The sequence below is a fragment of the Acomys minous genome, assembly GCF_964271855.1.
Source record: "Acomys minous genome assembly, chromosome: 9".
Lineage (NCBI taxonomy): Eukaryota > Metazoa > Chordata > Mammalia > Rodentia > Muridae > Acomys > Acomys minous.
This window is the reverse complement of record NC_140490.1, coordinates 88,017,980-88,035,124: the sequence shown is the minus strand read 5'-3', so window position 1 is coordinate 88,035,124 and position 17,145 is coordinate 88,017,980. Positions and strand designations below refer to the sequence as shown.

General features: G+C 48.3%; 1 protein-coding gene across 4 annotated transcripts in view; it reads left to right on the top strand.

Annotated features, from left to right (window-relative positions):
* The window catches only part of RFX4 (regulatory factor X4), a 156,451-nt gene that overhangs the window by 67,857 nt on the left and 71,449 nt on the right, over positions 1 to 17,145 (top strand). For 3 of the 4 annotated variants that reach the window (XM_084796287.1, XM_084796286.1, XM_084796285.1), the window contains exon 5: positions 13,613 to 13,674. In XM_084796287.1, coding sequence (XP_084652413.1) covers positions 13,613 to 13,674 — 62 coding nt within the window. Of the gene's footprint in view, positions 1 to 13,612; positions 13,675 to 16,840; positions 17,006 to 17,145 lie in introns of those variants that run through there. The other variant, XM_084796288.1, reaches the window with a different exon arrangement.

Below are 17,145 nucleotides of genomic sequence, written 5' to 3'. Positions count from 1 at the left end.
TATGACATGGAACCAGGACCTTGACGCGCCCTAGGGAGTGACAGTACTCTTTGACTGCTTGTGGGACATGGAGATACATCTATTTAGAAAATACCATCAGTTAGAGACATGTTTAGAGTACTAAACATACCCAACAGCAAACCTTAGCCTTGCCTGCCTCCCACATGCCCAGGACACTTGTGTAGCCTACATAATCATCCCAAAAAGGCCCCCTTTGTAAGAAGTTTATTGTGTGATCTATTGAACACCTCAACCCCAGTTGCTAACGGCATCACACACCATCACATTCTTCTTATTTGTCTTCACGATCACATGGCCAACTGTAGTTGCCATCACAAGAGAGCATCACCCTATGTTGTCTCTGACCTGGAAAAAGCATCACAGTTCTTTGCTTCTCCCAAATGTGTGTCCCTTCTCCATCACCTTAAAGTCAAAATGCAGCCATATTGGGTTTTGACGTGGGACCTCATGACAGGGCCCTCTCTTGACTCTCGGATGATGAGTCAGTTAAAAGTAGCACAGGTGCTTCGTATGACCACTCAAGACTGCGAGGCTGACACAATCTATGGCCCACCAATTGTGGGGTTCTCAGGAAAAGGTAGAAATCTGGGAAGGCATTACAGAGTTTTCAAAGTGTTTTCATTTTTTGCTTTGGCAGCACCAGGGATTGAACCCAGGGCCTCATGCATGCTAGGTATTCTACCATTGAGCCACATGCCTATCTGAGGAGAGCTTTGAAAGTGCAATCCAAGTACATGGAGAGGCCATTTATCATTACAGACTCCTGCTTCCAGGAAGGCTTGCTGCTGATGCCAAGTCCTCAGCTGCCCTTGGCTGTAAGCACAGAAGCAGATGAGGACAAAATCCATTACCACTAACAGTCTTCTCCACACACTGAGCTTAAGTTTTTTTTCAGGGATATTAGAGATCTGTTGCTATGAGTACCTCGCTTTCCGCATGGGGAAAGTAAAACTCAGAGGGAGGAAGGGATTTTTCTCAAGTTGGCAGGGTGGCCCTGTGCAAGCTAGCCGAGATGGACGGCGCAGAGACACGAGTTAAGATGTAAGGAAGCCAGGAGAAGGCAAGTCAGACCACAGAGTGCTATATTTGTATGACTTTAGCTTACGTATAGCTCTCCTTGCCCAGTGAGGACTAGGGGTCACTGGTAGGCTGGACTATAAGGGTGGCTCCTTCTTGCATGTCGGTCTCTTTTCCTCTTGCTGGGCAGCTTTGTTCAGTGGTGGGACAGCCAAGTGTGTTTGGGGATCTTTGTGGTTACCTACATATACTGGAGCACAGATGTAAAGAAGGCCTCTTTCTTGAGAGTCCCTCTAGTCTGCCCTGTCCTGGGAGGAGGGGTTGAGTGACCATGACCATGAAGGTACGAGGAGTAAGAGTGTTCTGAAGGCGTATATATCAAGGGGGCTTCTGGAAAGATACCTTTCCATCACTCGAAGGAAAAAAATGAATTATACTGATAGCATGCCTTTGTACTTTAAATGCTAGGATGTGTCTTCCTTAGCTTTTAGAATATGCCATCAACTGTCCACATGATTTCCCATTAACATATTTTATTATGTTAATTTTGTTTTCTTAGTGTAGTGCCATGCAAAAAAATTCCCAGGTCAAATTAACAGCTGCAAAAGCCTAGACAGTCTAACAGCTGTGGATCCAGTTTCCTTGTCTGTAAAATGGAGCCACAGAAGCAACTATGGGGGCGACTGTGGTGGTAATAATCATGTAAACACCACTTAGCCCAGAATCCAGCAAATAAAAACACTCAGTGACTGTTACTTACAATTATGATTTCATTTTTATCATAGCAACACTTCATGGCTCTAATACTTCACATTAAAAAAAAAACCATATCGTCCCTTATATATGAATGTTCCAACCTTTCTAGATGCTCTTCCTGCTGAGCAATTTTGAAAACTATTGTTCTAAAAGCGTCCCACATCACAGTCACTGCCATCACCACCCGCACTTTTCTTATTATCGTCTGCGCAATTATTCCACATTTTGACTTAACCTGTATCTTATGTAACTCACCCAATTCTAACTAAATCAGTCTGCCTGAGCTGTCATAGCCTCACGCACACGTGACACGTCATCCCAGTCAACCCAAGGACAATCGCGGTTTCACACATGGATGTTTGGACTTCTCGCAACTCTGACCCCATGTTACCTGCCTCATGGTTTATTGTCACCTTCCCATACCTAAAGTCTTCCCCAGAATCCTTCGTCCATTAATACACGTGCTTCTAAATTTTCCTTCTGTTCCATTGCAGTCTATATGAATTTCTTGTAGAAACTTCTCTTGAAGAATTTTCTCAGCAGTAAATTTTCAAAGCTCATGTGTGAATAGATGACATCTAGGAAATATGTGTATATAATAATGTGTGTGTGTGTGTGCACAGATAGATTGGGATCATTATGCCCCATGGCAAAATTGCTCTAGCTAATACTTCAAGGAAGATGCACAGAAGTTGAATGTTTCAAAATCTTTATTCACACCCACAACCAGGCTTCAACTTTTCCTCCTTTGAAAAAGGGCTAGGTTTATTGTCAAAAAAAAAAGTGACTATCTCTCTTTTCATCTAGATTTAAATTGTTAAGAATCAGAGATCCTTAGCCAACTTCTGTCCTGAATCATCATTTTCTCCCATTTAAAAAAAACAACTAATTTCTGAAGTATAATTTCAATAAGAAGCCACAAAATTCCCACAACGAATGCTTATAAAACACAGCATGTTATGGTATTGAATTCCAACTTATGTATGGCTGGCCTTTCTTTTTCCCACAACCCAAGTGACCCCTGAACAGGGACCCACAGTTCTTCAAGACACACCTTTCGGCGTACTTGACTCATCACTGTGCCCAGAGGCAGGCCTCCTCCTGTATGTGGGAGAATTTGTATTTGTTCTGTCAGTCTGGAATGCTTTCCAATCATTTTTTGGTGAATTTTGCCTACTGAGGGTTGGTTGAATCTGCAGAAACAATCAAAAGCCTGGGAGCGGGGAGGGGTGCTAAAGTGCAGAGACCAAAGTGCAGGGCTCAAATTGAAGGCTGTCTGTACAAGAGAGGGACTGGGGTGCTCTGCTGCATAGGGGGGTGGGGCATCTATTGAGACACAGCCCAAGACGACAGACCAGAGGATTCGTGTGCAATTGATGGACATCTTGCTGGCTCCATGGTACAAAGTGTTAGTGAAAGTAAAGGTCAAGCAAGGTCAGTGAGATCAGATTCAGGCTTCTTCCATTGCCAAGAGGTTGGAATCCAAGCAGCTAGACCGTTACATGCCAGGTCTCAGTTGTGAATGTTCTAGGATAACTTTTAATACCAAGAGCGACGTCTCTCAGATAGTGTGTTCTGCTCAGTGATGCTCATGGGTGTCTGTTCCCCTACCTACTCTTCTCTCTCTCCATCTTACTGTGGGGCCACGGTGCGGCCACATCATTCCAGGAACACATATCCACGACTTGTGGACTATGCATGGCTGTCCTGCGCGTCGGGTCTCCTCAAGGCAAGGTTGGACCACGTGCATGAGCCACTCACTACCACCTAAGAACATTCCAGCAGCTTCAGAGGGCATAGTTCTCCTGACCGGCCCCCCTTCCCACCCACCCCCACTCCTGTCCCCCAAGCCCCCAGCTCCGTCTAGCCTAGCTGAAAGAGAGAAGGGTGAGATTCAGGAGTAATTAAAGGGAATTTGGAAGGCTCGGATGTTGCGGAATGTTAGATCAGTAGCTCGACCAGCATGTGGTATTCTTTAGGCAGGCTTCATTGAATCCACACAAATAAAGACAGAGGGGCCTGCCTGCCCGTCTGCTCATTTATCAAACAGTGAAGCTCAGCCTTCACAGCCTCACAAAAGTGTTTTTACTGTTTGCTGAGTCTTGCTCCAGAAATTAAAAGCTGAGCAGCCCTCGTGGGGCTGAGCCGACCCTGTGTTGTTGGATACTCCCAACGAAATTGTGCTGGGCTTTCAGATTCAGGGACCAGTTGATTATTTAGTGAAAGGAGAGGCGACTCATTTGTAATTTGCAGCCCATAAGAAACACTTAAAGAAAAAAAGAAAGAGAGAGTGAGAAAAGAAAAAGAAAGAAAAAAGAAAAAAGGAAAGAAGAAAGAAAGAAAAGAAAAGACAGAAAACAGCCAAACCTCCTTCCCACAGGATTTCGTTGCCGCTGCAGGGAGGAGGTACCATCTGCACCGGCCTTTCTTTGCTGAGATTGGGAAAAGTCTTGAACTCCTCTGGAGCAAGCAAGGAGTGATGCATCACAGCCTGCCTCCTCCCATCCCCCCCTCCCCCATGCCTAGCTCTGAACAAAACAGCCCCCTCTCGTTTCCTGAAAAAGCCTTTCGTTGTTGTGGTTGTTGACGTCATTGTGTTTGTTTGCAAAATACCTTTTCCAGCCTTTCATTTTAGCACATGCTCAAAATGTGCAAACTCCCCACTACACTTCAACGACAGCGTTTTGAGAAACCGAAGCGGGGGGGGGGGGGAGCTCAGTTGGTGCTGTGTCAGCACAAGGACCTGAGTTCAAATCCCAAGCACCCTGCTGAAACACCTGGCATGGCTCTACACACGTCTGTAACCCCAGTGCAGGGGGTCGAGGGTGACATAGTGACAGGAAGGTAAACCAATGGCCACCAGCCCAACTCTAGGTTAAGAGAGACCCTTCCTCATAGAAACGAGGCAGAGAGTGGCAGAGCAGGAAAATGAATCTTCTCCTTTTGTCTCCGTACACATGCACACACAGAGAGTGCTTTGAGTGTATCTTGTCAACACTGGCTTATTTCTCATTCTTGATTAAGCAGCTTTACATTTGAGAAACTATGAGGCAAACATAATAAACCATTGGCAGTAAACACAAACACCGTTATGCACCAAACTATCTCAGCTCTCCTTCGCCTGACACACCAGGAACATCTCTGGTGGCCGGTGAAAGAAGAGGCACTCATGTACATCCATATCACTGCCTGCCTGGGCAGCAGCAGCAGCCTGCTGGCTGGTCTCCTGGCTGCTGCCCCGCCCCCTACAGACAGTTCTCCACTCAGCTGCCATGCTGGGCTTTCCCTTCTGCTTGGAGCTGATCTCCACTCCTTTCTTTCCCATCCTCTAAGGTTTCCCAGCTGACCTTGAGATAGCAGAGTACTTATAAGGGCCCACACCTGTAAGCTCAGTTTTCTTAACCACTATATTTTATTACAACTTATTAATCGAGCATACATCACTTATAACCCGACTAACCAAAACAATAGGAAAAGGGGATTAAGGAACACTCTAACAAAACCATAAGGATATCAGTTCCGAGGAATGATTCTCCTGGCGTAATCAGCAGGATTTCTTCTGCTGGAACCTGGAGTAACCAGAACCCGAACCTCAGCAGGAGCCGGAGCCCTGAAGCCTTCCCTCCAGCAGTTCTCTCTAGGAGCGTCTTGAAGTAGAGCGATGAACAGCCAGAACTATCCGAAGTCTCCAAAGGCCCCGCCTCCAGTTCTGGGCTCATTTATACATCTCCTCCCAGAGTCTGCTCACGGCATCTTTACAGCTGGGAACAATCAAGCTACCACACGAGGTGGTCAGTCTTCTAGTGGATTAACCTCATCTGTTCTCCCACAAGACCGTTCCAGTCTCACACTTGGGATCCTAAAAAACAGGTTTATCTATCCTTCACACAGCCCTCTTTCTGGTCTCTCCTAGCTTGAGGCTTCATCTCTCACATCTCTTGATTGAGTTTCATCCATCATCCATATCCCCCGCTCCCCTCAGTCTCCGTGGGCAGGGCCTTTGGAGCCCTAGACCCTGGAAGAAATATCCTGGGATTCCATTCCCTCACTTTCTTTCAGTTACCACTCAGATCCACACTGTCAAGGTCCTCAAAACGTAAACAAAAGAACAGCCCTACACACATCCCCCATTCCCTCACCCCACACTTTTGACCTCCTCTGTGGTGAGTCTTTGGTTTCAGCCAGCACAGGTTATTTTCTCCCTTTCGGCCTTTTCACGTTGACATGTACATTTCTGGACAGAGGGTGTTTCTATTTTGTTTAGCATCATTTCCCTCGGGGCCTCACACGATGTCCAGATTGTAGAAAGTGTGCTATCAAAGCTGTTCAGAGAACCTAAGCCATGGTCCGTTATCCAACCTATCATGGTTATTGGGGCCACACACTGCTGAGCATGAAGAGTCATAGGAAATGAGACCGAAGATTCAGTTCCCACAGAGTCTTAGAGGCCTAAGGTAGGCATCGGTAGAGCTGGGTTGGCCGTTTGCTTACAAAGATCCTACGGAATGCTGGCAACATGAATCCAAGGTAGAGCCCTTGCCTCTTGGATATGAGCCCCTGGGTTTTGTCCCCGGCACTGAATAAATGAGGTCGGGATTTGGGAAAGACACTAGTCAACAGATGCAAAGTTTCACTTAGGAAGAGTAAACTCTAGATGTCTTTTGTACAGCATAGTGACCAAAGCAAATAATGCATTATATTCCTGAAAACTGCCACGAGAGTGTCCTCACTGCACACACAGGAGGAGGCAAGTGTGAGAGGTGATGCTTATCCTGATTAGCCTAATCTGTTCATTTTGTCATGCATACGTACTTCAGACCACCATCATCTTACTCAGTGTCCTATTGCTGTGAAGAGACATAATGACCGAAGCAACTTTTATAAAAGAAAGCATTTAGTGGCGGAGGGGGGTGGGGCTGGCTTACAGTTTCAGAGGTTTGGTCCATTATCATCATAGCGCGAGCATGGGAACCGTCATGGCGGGGCAGGCATAGTGCTGGAGAAGTAGTTGAGAGCTACATCCTGTTCCACATGGGGGAAGAGGGAGGGAGGGAAGGAGGAAAGAGGGGAGAGAAGGAGGGGGAGACAGAGGAGAGGAGAGAGGGAGGAGGAAAAGGAGGAGGAGGAGGAGGAGGAGAAGGAAGAAAGAGACTGGGCCTGAGGTGTTTTTAAACCTTAAAGCCCACGCCCCCTGACACACTTCCTCCAACAAGGCGACACCCCCTTATCCTTCTAATCCTTTCAAACAATACTTCCTGGTGAGTAAGCTGTCAAATGTATGAGCCTAACAGGGTCATTCTTCTTCAAAGCACCACAACTATATCTCATGCCATAAACACTTAGATATTTGTTGGCCAATTTAAAAGGGATCATATAATCATGATTACCAATCAAGTGGCTCGGGGGAGGGGGGTGGATTTCTGAGAGGAAATAAGGTCAAAGCTGAGATTTGAAGGGTACATGAATCTCAAGTAAACAAAGAGCATGGAGGAAGGTTCCAGACCATGAGAACAGCTATGGGGAAATCCCGAGTAAGAGAGCAATGACTCTGTGAAACTTGGAATCAGTTCCAGATGACCAAAGCACAGGGTCAGCTGGAATGAAGGCAGGACCCATCTGGTGGAACCTGGTAGGATCAGGCTTTGTCCAGAGGCACCATGAAAAAGTCGTCACGGTGGAGCATGCCTGGAAGCACAGGGCAGGGAGAGGACATTAAGAATGGTCCCAGGCAGATAGCGATGGGCACATATGGGTAGAGCCAGGGTATATTTGAAATGGAGGGAAAGAGAAGAATTGTCACACTACAGGAGACAGATGCACTTGTGGCTTGGAGCGGGGAGGACTCTGCCCACACCAGGGAACTGGGAAGAACTCAGGGGAGTGGTGTTTGCACTGAGGAGCGAGGACACAGTAGTGTGAGGTAGAGAAGGCCACGGGCAGAGGGTACAGACACAACGGCCTGAGAAGCCCTCAGAGGATGCCACTGTGAACACTCTAAAGTAGACAGAACCCCAGTTCACATGGGGATGTTTAGAGGAAAAGATGAGGGATTGGAGTTTCTGGCGAAAGGGCTTCTGTGGAGTCAGGTGGTCCTCAGGGTCAGAGGTCCACAGGACAGGCAAGAATCTGGTTCATTGCTTCCATAAATCTACTTGGGAACGTCAAGTATCCAAAGAGAATGGTGTGTGTGTGTGTGTGTGTGTGTGTGTGTGTGTGTGTGTGTGTGTGTGTGTGTGTGTTTATGTGCCATATGCGTGTATGTGTGTGTTAATGAGGTATGTATGTATATAAGTGTATGTGTGTGTATTTATGTGGCATTTGTACATGCATATTGTGTGTGGGGATATGTGTGGGTATGTATGTGTATTTATGTGTATATGTATGTGTATATGTGAGTATTTGTGTAGTATATGTATGAATATGTGTATGTGCAAATGTGTGTATATGTGCATACATGCATGCATGTATGTGGTGTATGTGCATGGGTTTGTGTGTGTGTGTGTATGTGTGTGTATGCATGCACATGTGTGGTGCTAGGGATTGAACCCAGGTCTGTGAGTACGTGAGGCAAGTACCCTGCCACTAAGCTATACCTCCACCTGCATGGAATGGCCTCTGTTAATCTTGTTACTGGTGTCTGCATTTTTATTAAATAGAAGCATTTACTAGTCAGATTGCCACTCTTCTGGGTGTGAATGGATTCTGAGTCATTAGGCTGTCCACAGGCATCACCATCCTGTGGTGTACATCTTAGGGCAAGGAACTAAGGACCTTGTTCCCAACAGAGGTCACAAGAGTTTCTCCAAGGGTGTTAAACTGAGGTGATCAGAGGAGAAATTTTTATTGAAAAGCAGATGGGAATAAGAAAATATTCATCCCTTAAACACAACTTATGTGGGAATAAGGGGAGGCAAAAGTTAGTGTTAATGGAAGGGGGCATTTTCACTCACGAAGAAGGAGTGACATTGAGCCCAGATTGTACAGGTCTCTGGCCTGCGTCCTGTAAGCTGATGGTTCAGTGAGGGCGGCTCAGCTCCCTGAGTTTCAGCTTGCTTAGGGGGAACAGCAGTGGAACCCCCGCGCTGGTACTGTGATTACAGAGATGGTGTATGCAAAGTGACTGACATTACACCTGATCCAAGATTGGGACCTGAGTGGGTGGGACACCAAGCCCTGTTGCTCAGTCTCCGCGCACTGCTCAACAGCCAGGGAGCGAGTCAGATGCCCAGCCCTTTATGAGAAGGTGTATGGGTTACTTTTTCATTGTGACCAAAACAACACAAAGTGGTCAGCCCTCAAACCGTATACATACAAAACAAAAAGCAAAAACGGATTCAGCTGGTTGTCTTTATATATTTGTGCATATGTTTATATACCTTGTCTGCCTGCCTGTCTGTGATGATAAAGAAAAAAGAGACTATGAGTTGGGAGTTTAGGGGAGGGGCGTGGGAGGTATTGGGAGAGACGTCAGTCTACCCTAGTGGGGAAGGCATGGCAGCAGAAGTGCCCAGGGCATGAAGGTGGAGCTTGAACTGGAAGCTGTTCTCATCAGGGCAAGCCGTCTAGAATGGTACCAGGGAGTGTAGCTTTCAAAAGCCTCACCCAGCGGCCTACTGCTGACAGCTAGGTCCCACCTCCTAAGAGGCTCTAGAGCCTTTAAAATTGTGCCCCAAGCTGGGAAGCGAGGATTCAAAACATGAAGCTACAGGGAGCGGAGCGTTTCAGATTTAAACAATTACATCAGGTTTAGAAAGAGAGGTGGGGGTGGGGTGGGGGGAGGGGAGGGAGAGAGAAGAAAGAAAAAGAAAGAAAGAAAAGGAAGGAGGAAAGGAAGGAAGAGAGAGAGAGAGACTCGAGAGAGGGGAGCCTCAGGGTTGGGAGACATCGTGGTCCTGAGTTTGACCATCAAAGCAAAGGGAAGAACGTGTGTAGTGGTAGAATTGGTGTGAACCAGTAGCGTGGGGAGCACCTGAGAGAGGCTGGGCCCATCCAGGAGTCTGGATCCTTATCCAAAGAAGGTACCTAGCACTTCCAGTGGCAACAGGAAATAATCACATCTGCCTTTTTAAGATGGCTCCTGCTGAGGAGGCTAGACAGGAGGAGGAGCATCCCCTGGGGAGAATGTGGCAGAGGTAGAGATGGAAGGGACATAGAGACCAGCTGGTCCACGCAGGAGAATGACAAGTGGCAGAACCCCTGAGATGGGGGTGGGGTGGGGTGGGTGGGCAATATGGGCTCCCTGCTGCTCTCTTAGGAAAATCAGCAGAAGGTGACACCGGTCACAAAGATGGTAAAGGCACCATCCCGATACACAAGTTATTCCAAGCGAGCCAGTGAAACCACTGGCAATGGAGGGAACCATAGGTCACATTGTCCAGTGAGTTTGCCAGGCCTGTGTCATGACCAGACAAAGAATGACAAGGGCTTGGATTGTAGCTCATGTTGACTCACGGAGGTAGAAGAAAGGCCGCTGGGAAGCCTGTCCCTATGGCCCAGTGGCCTGCGGCTTGTCAGTAGACGAGCCTGCTTCCCCAGCCAAAAGTTTGCCTGTCTGCTCTGTGCATGGCGTGCGGGATACCATTGGCATAAACAGAACAGGGCGTCAGAACCCAGCAAGTCTCCTAAATCAAGCCCTAATGAGGCTTAGCAACCAAACAAAACAGCGCCGATTTCTTTTATTATCGGACATGATTTGCTAGGAGCAGAGAATGGTTTACGGGGAGAGAGAGAAAGAGAGAGAGAGAGAGAGAGAGAGAGAGAGAGAGAGAGAGAGAGAGAGAGAGAGAGAGAGAGAGAGAAGAGGGAGGGAGGGAGGGAGGAGAGAGGAGAGGCGAGAAAAAGGGAGAGAGAGAGGGAGAGAGAGAGAAACCACTCTGTAACATTCTAGTCTACCTTGGATGCATCTTGTGAGATTATCCTCAACTTTTTGTCAATCAAGACTCCTACTAATAAGAAAATGATTGTCTTTCTGCAAAAACGGTTTAGGATGGTAGGGATCAGAGAGCCCTGCTTTTGTTTTACCCACTGCCCAACCACCCTAGAGAATTCTCAGCTTAGTTCTGCTCATTCTTCTTTTCCTCTTGTCGCTGTGTTTTTGAGACAGCGTTTCTGTGTAGCCCTGGCTGGCCTGCACTCTCTTTGTAGACCAGGCTGGCCTCGAACTCACAGCCATCTGCCTGCCTCTGCCTCCTTAAGTGCTGGGATTAAAGGCATGCACCACCACTGCCCTGCCCCCTCGGTTCTTATCCATGGTTAATATCTGCCTTGGACCCTTGCTCTGTAGCTGGTCATGTGATGAGCCTCTGTGGTGGCTGGTCACAGGCTGGCACAACTGTGAGGCGGTAAGGCCGTTAAACCTTAGTATCGGATCAGATTGCACAGCAGGCCAAGAGGTTTCAGCAGCAGTGTCACTGCGTTTTACATAGGACATGACAATCCCAGGGGACACAGATGAGTGACTGTAAGAGTGGCACCTTATATAGTTCGGAGAATGCTTTGTCCTTTTGAATCATCACTTCCTTTTGCGTGTGCATGTGTGTAGATGACAAAGACCCATGCTAAGTGTCTTCTCTACCACTTTCCACCTTAGCTTTTGAGACAAGGTCTTCCACTGGGATCTAGGGCTCCTCGACTAGGCTAGGTTGGCTGGTTAGCATGCCCTCCAGATCTTTCTATCTCCATCCCCCTAACACTGGGATCCTAGACATTTGTGTGCACAGTGTTTTATATGGGTGTTAGATCTGAACTCGGGCCCTCATATACTACATAGCAAGAACTTTACCAAGAAGCCACTCCCACAAGCCCATGAAATAATGTTTATGGGGTCTCCTTTCCTTCCCAAAGTGGTTTTATGATATTCTTGCAGCAGACTCTGCGGGCACCCTGTGAGCTCTCTCCTCCCTCCCCGACCCTGAGATGAGGCGAGGCGGCAGGCCCGTCTGCTCTCCCTAAAGTGCCCAAGTGGGCAGTCTTCATGCTGCCCGCTGTAAGAGCTCAGCTTCTCATCATCGGTCCACTTCTTTCTGCCCCACTGAGCTGATGCTAGTTGACTTGACGATATCATCAGCTGTCCCTCCAATGAAGGGCAGACCGCATGACTCCCCGAGTCCTCAGACCTCACAGAAGGAAACCAAGGCACATGAGGATCAAGTATGTGAGTCCAAACACCCGGCAGGTTCACGGCGCCTGTTTTACTGCACAGGTGAATCAAGGCAGCGAAAGCACTGGTGTGGATGAAAAGTCTTATCTCTTTGAGGATAACATAACCTCTTGGGACTTGCACCCCCACCAGTGGGGATACAGGCACAGCGTCTCTTCAGGCAGGACAGTGTGCAGCCTCATCTCTCTGACTCTGGATGTCTGCTCAGCACTTACCAAGAAGTCCCAAAGGAGTACCTGGGGAGATTCCTGATAAGCTTAAAAAAGAAAGCTTCCAAAGAATGAAATGAGCCACCCGAAGTTCCGAAACACACACATATTCAGTGCTTCCTGACCACTGAACCCTACATCTATTTACACGCACACAAACACACCCCGCAATTTCACAAGCATTCTTTAAGGTAGAGGTTGTTATCATTCCTAGTTTAAGGATTTTACGTATTATTTTTAAGTATGCGTATGCATGGGTGTCCGTGTGTGGGTATGCGCACAAGAGCACAGGTGCCTGCAGAGGCCATAAGCGGGTGCTGGACTCCGTGGAGCTGGAGTCTCGGGTACTTTGTGAACTGCCAGACGTGGGAATCGAACTCAGGTCCTTCTTGCAAAGAGCAGTCCATCCTCCTGCCAGCTGAGCCATCTCTGCAAGCCCCCCAATCCCGTTTTATAAATAGGGGAACCATGCCATGTCCCTGTGAATGCACCCGCCTCACGAATGGCTGGGCTAAGCCACAATCCACATGCCCTAATGCCCCAGATTCCATGACACGGACTTTCCAATATGTCACCTCTCCAAAAAAGCACCCCCTCAGTAAGCGCCAAGGAAGGAGGCCTGTTGGTGTGCTCCCGCGTCCTCGGCAGACAGCCCCCTCTCCACACTCCTTTCGTTTGGTTGTCCCAGGCCACAGTAGTCACTGGCCTTCTTCTCTGCAGAGAAATGGAGACCCTCGGGGGCAGGGGCCAGAACCTTATCTTTTCAGTCCACAGCAAGAGCAAAAGTTTCCATGTTCCAAGCCGCGAACAAGCGAGGTCTTTGCTCTCACACTCCTTACATTTAAGTAGCACGACACCCTGTCAGTACTCAGCGAGGAAGTGTCCCCGATGCTGTCAGGTGACACCAAGTAATAAGACACACAGTAGAACCAGGAGATAGGGAGCAAGGGACTACTGGTGTTACGGGACACTGGTTGGTCCCAGGAGGCCTCTGAACGGGGGGGGGGGGGGGGGGGCATGGGGAGGTAGGTATCTTGCTCAAAGGCGCAAATAACATCCTCAAAGATGGAAACAAGCCTGTGAAATATAGGGGGATGTGGGGAGGAAAAGGCCAGGTTGTAGGGATGAAAGCAGGATGGTACCAAAGGCTGAAGTTGGGTTTGGTTCCAGGTGTCATGGGAGGTTCAAGAGGGAATGGTATATTTTAGACCAGCCTGGGGCTCTCCTGTGCTGTGAATAAGAGATAACAAAAACACCGTAGCCCAGGATCTGAGCCCTATAACCATCAAAGTGCTATCCACCTGCCCCCCTCCCCCACCCCAACACCAGGAGTTCTGCCCCCAGAGTACCCGAAGATTCCTGGAAAGTCATTGCACCAGGGCCTGTTTTTTCCCTTCCCTTTTCAGTCCACTTTTCCTGATGGGTAACTGGTTCTTGTGTTGCCTTACAGATCATAAGACAGCAGTTTCCTCAGCTAACCACCAGAAGGCTTGGGACCCGAGGACAGTCAAAGTAAGCACCAAACAGCCACCGCTGCCTTCACAGCACCCCTCTCCTGGTCGGTCCTCTGTGAGGCCAGGCCCCAGGCTGCTCCTTGGGAGCTTGGCCTGCAGGCCTGTGGGAAGGGTCTGTGCCTGGGGGTGGGGGTGGGGGGAGGGGTGGGGGAGGGGAAGAGAGGAGGGGAGGACATGGAGGAGCTGTCCAACAAGCCAGGCTCTCTCTCTCTCAGCACCATTCAGAGAGAGAGACTGACCATCCAAAAGCCCGGGACCTTTGGCCCAGTTACATGACGCCACCTTGTCCCCGAGTGTTCTTTGTAAAGCAATCCATCCATTTTTTTCCCCACACAGCGATCCGCCTGCCTCTGCCTCCAGAGTGCTGGGATTAAAGGCATGCGCCACTACGCCTGGCGCAATCTATGCATTTTTCAAGGCACTCCAAAATTTTTGTTTAGACCATCTCTAGGTTGTTTGGACTGTTTAATGAGTAGCCTCTGCCCCGAGAGTACACAGTGGGGCCCAGGCACCAACCAGCTCCTACAGCATGGGGCCGGACAAGGAAGGAGGTTCCTCCTCTTAGCGTTTTTCTACCAGCCTGCCAACACTTGCTTCACTTTTCTTGTCCGAGACGGGGGTCCTTCTCTGTTGAGTTCACTACAGTCCTGGCTTGCCAGGAACGTTTCGATATGTAGGAGAGGTGTGAAAAGAAGCCTTAGGCTTCACACAATAAGGAGCGTAAGGAAAGGCTAGGCATATGGGGAGCTCTTCGGGAGCACGGGATGCCTAAGAGCAGAGGAAGGGAGGGCACCTGTCTCCCAGGTGCGTATCAGAAAGGGAGGCTCTGCCTGTCCTACTGCATCACAGACACACAGGAGTTGCCCCTAAGGATGTTTTGGAAACTTTCAGGGGTTAGAAAGTGTCACTTGGAAGAAGGAGGAGGCCACACAAGTTTAGGCCAAGTTCAACAGGTCCCTTTGCTGGGTGACTCCCAGAAACCTTTATTATGTTAATGTGCACCCCGACTCCACTAGAGGGTGCCTTCTTCTTAGGTAGCAGTCTAGACCTTTGACCCCCTGAGCAGGGCAGCATCATGAGCTACCAGACACTAAACCTCTTTAGAAAGAAGAAAAAAAGGCACATCACCATTTGGACTTCAAAGTCTTGTCTGGAGGTGGGAGAGGGGGACGGTAGAGAGTGGAGGGGGTTCAAAAGCACATCCATACACTGTTACCCCAAGAGTCAGAGCCCACAACGATTCACGCTGGTCTCTGAGCAGTACAACCTAGGTTCTGGTTGGTTCAATTCGGTTTGTTTTTTTATGGAGAGGCAAGGTTTCAGGTGGCCCAGGCTGGCTTCAAACTCGGTAGCAGAAGATGGCCTTGAAGCTCCTGGTCCTCGAGGCACTGTGGTTACAGGCCTGCGCCACCACCCCTGGCTTCCAGCAGGATGTTCTTATCATCCAGGAAGAAGCTGGCTTTAGGGAAGGAGGGCGGGGGCAGGGAAGAAGGCAGATGATCAAAGTTGGGAAAACCCTTTCATGATGAAGTCTGAAAATGAGAGAGAGAGAGAGAGAGAGAGAGAGAGAGAGAGAGAGAGAGAGAGAGAGAGAGAGTCTGTCTGTGTGTTTGTGTGTGTCTGTGTCTGTCTGTCCATATGTTTGTATATATCTGTGTCTGTCTGTGTGTATGTCTATGTGTCTGTATCTGTGTCTATATGAATGTGTATGTGTGTCTGTGTGACTGTGTCTGTGTGTGTGTCTATATGTATGTGTGTGTCTATATGTATGTGTATGTGTGTCTGTGTGTGTCTGTGTGTGTTTGTGTCTCTGAGTGTGCCTGTCTATGTGTATGAGTATATGTGTCTGTCTGTCTGTTTATATCTGTGTTTCTGTGCCTATGTGTGAATGCTTGTCTCTCTGTATTTCTGTATGTCTGTCTATTAATGTGTATGTGTCTCTGTCTCTGTCTCCTGTGTGTGTGTGTGTGTGTGTGTGTGTGTGTGTGTGTGTGTATCAGAAGCTCTTAAGAGAAATTCCAAAGGGCTGTCCAGAAAATTTTTGAATAAGGGACATATTGAGATAATTTCTCAATGATTTATTTCCCATAGTGACTACTCTGAAGAACAAACTTCCTAACTTCATTTAAAAAGAAAAATTCTGCTGTTTTGCTTAAAAGCAAGGTTGCAACTTCAGTAAGGATAGATTGCAAAAAAAAAATCACACTTTTTTATTGTTTGCTGGTGATCAAAAGTGGAAAACTCAAAATCTTGGCTGAGCCCAATTTGAGCTACACACGGTGGCATCTGCCCACCGTCCCGGGACTTTGGGAGTCTGAGGCAGGAGGCCACATGTATTTAAGGCCAGTCACCTGAGTTACACAGCAAGACCTGGTCAGGGTGGGGGTGGGGGCACTGAATAGATGGATGCCGAATGAATGAAAATGTGTGGAAACTTTGTCTAGCCTGCAGCCTTTGGAAAGCCACCGGCTCCAATGCATGATTTCCGAGTTCTAAGAAGAGTAGGAACAGTAGAGAGTTGATACATGTTTCCCACCCGCCATGTACTTAGAGAGTGGTCCCCTCTGAGAGAGCCTCTCTTTCTATTTGGTCTTCTCCTTTTCATCAGCCTACATATTAACACACCGGGCAGCGCCCAGCTTTAAAGTTCTGCGCACCCAGAGCCATATTCTACCATCTCCATAAGGCGCCTCTCAGCTTGTGCACAGGTTCCGCTAAGCTAAAGGCCATGGGATGCTTCAAGCTGCCAAACGAGGCTCCAGCCTGCAGCACGGCCTCTCAGATTCCCTCAGTAAGTGTGCTTGCATAGACGGAGCCCAGGCATGTCTAGTGGGGAGTGTTGGGACTATACCCGGAACCTAACTAGCAAAACCGAGACGGGACCAGACCAGAACAGCGTCTTTACTGTTATTGCAGATCTCAGCAACGTGCACGGATTAATCGGGAAATAAGATGTTCCACCTTATAATGATGTAAATATCTCATGAGGTCATATTAAGGCATGACTGTCTTGACCTTAAGAAGCTATAAGACAGACTTTCAAGCTAAGGAGGGATGCTCTAACTGTCTTCCCACCAGACAGCACCTCTGCGGTCATTGGAACCGGCCCCTCCCCCACAGAATGCCCACAGATGGAGAGGCAGTTACGTGACAGTTGGGAAGTAGAAGGCCCAGACCCAGACGGTAGATATTAGTTCAACACAAAGAACGTTCTGGTAACTACGTCGGCTGAAAATGAACTGGGCTGCCTTCGGAGGGCCTGAGTTCTTCATCCCAGGAGCCACACAGATGGAGGCAAGCTGCCCACTGGGCAGAAATTTCACAGAATGGTACCAGCAGGAAGGGGGTTGCGAAAGGGAAGGTTACACACACATGTCTCTCTCCCTCCCCGTGCACACCTTTCTCAGCTCAAAACGCTTCCTTGTACCCATCACCACGTATCTGTGGGTAGAGAAAAGTAGTAGACATG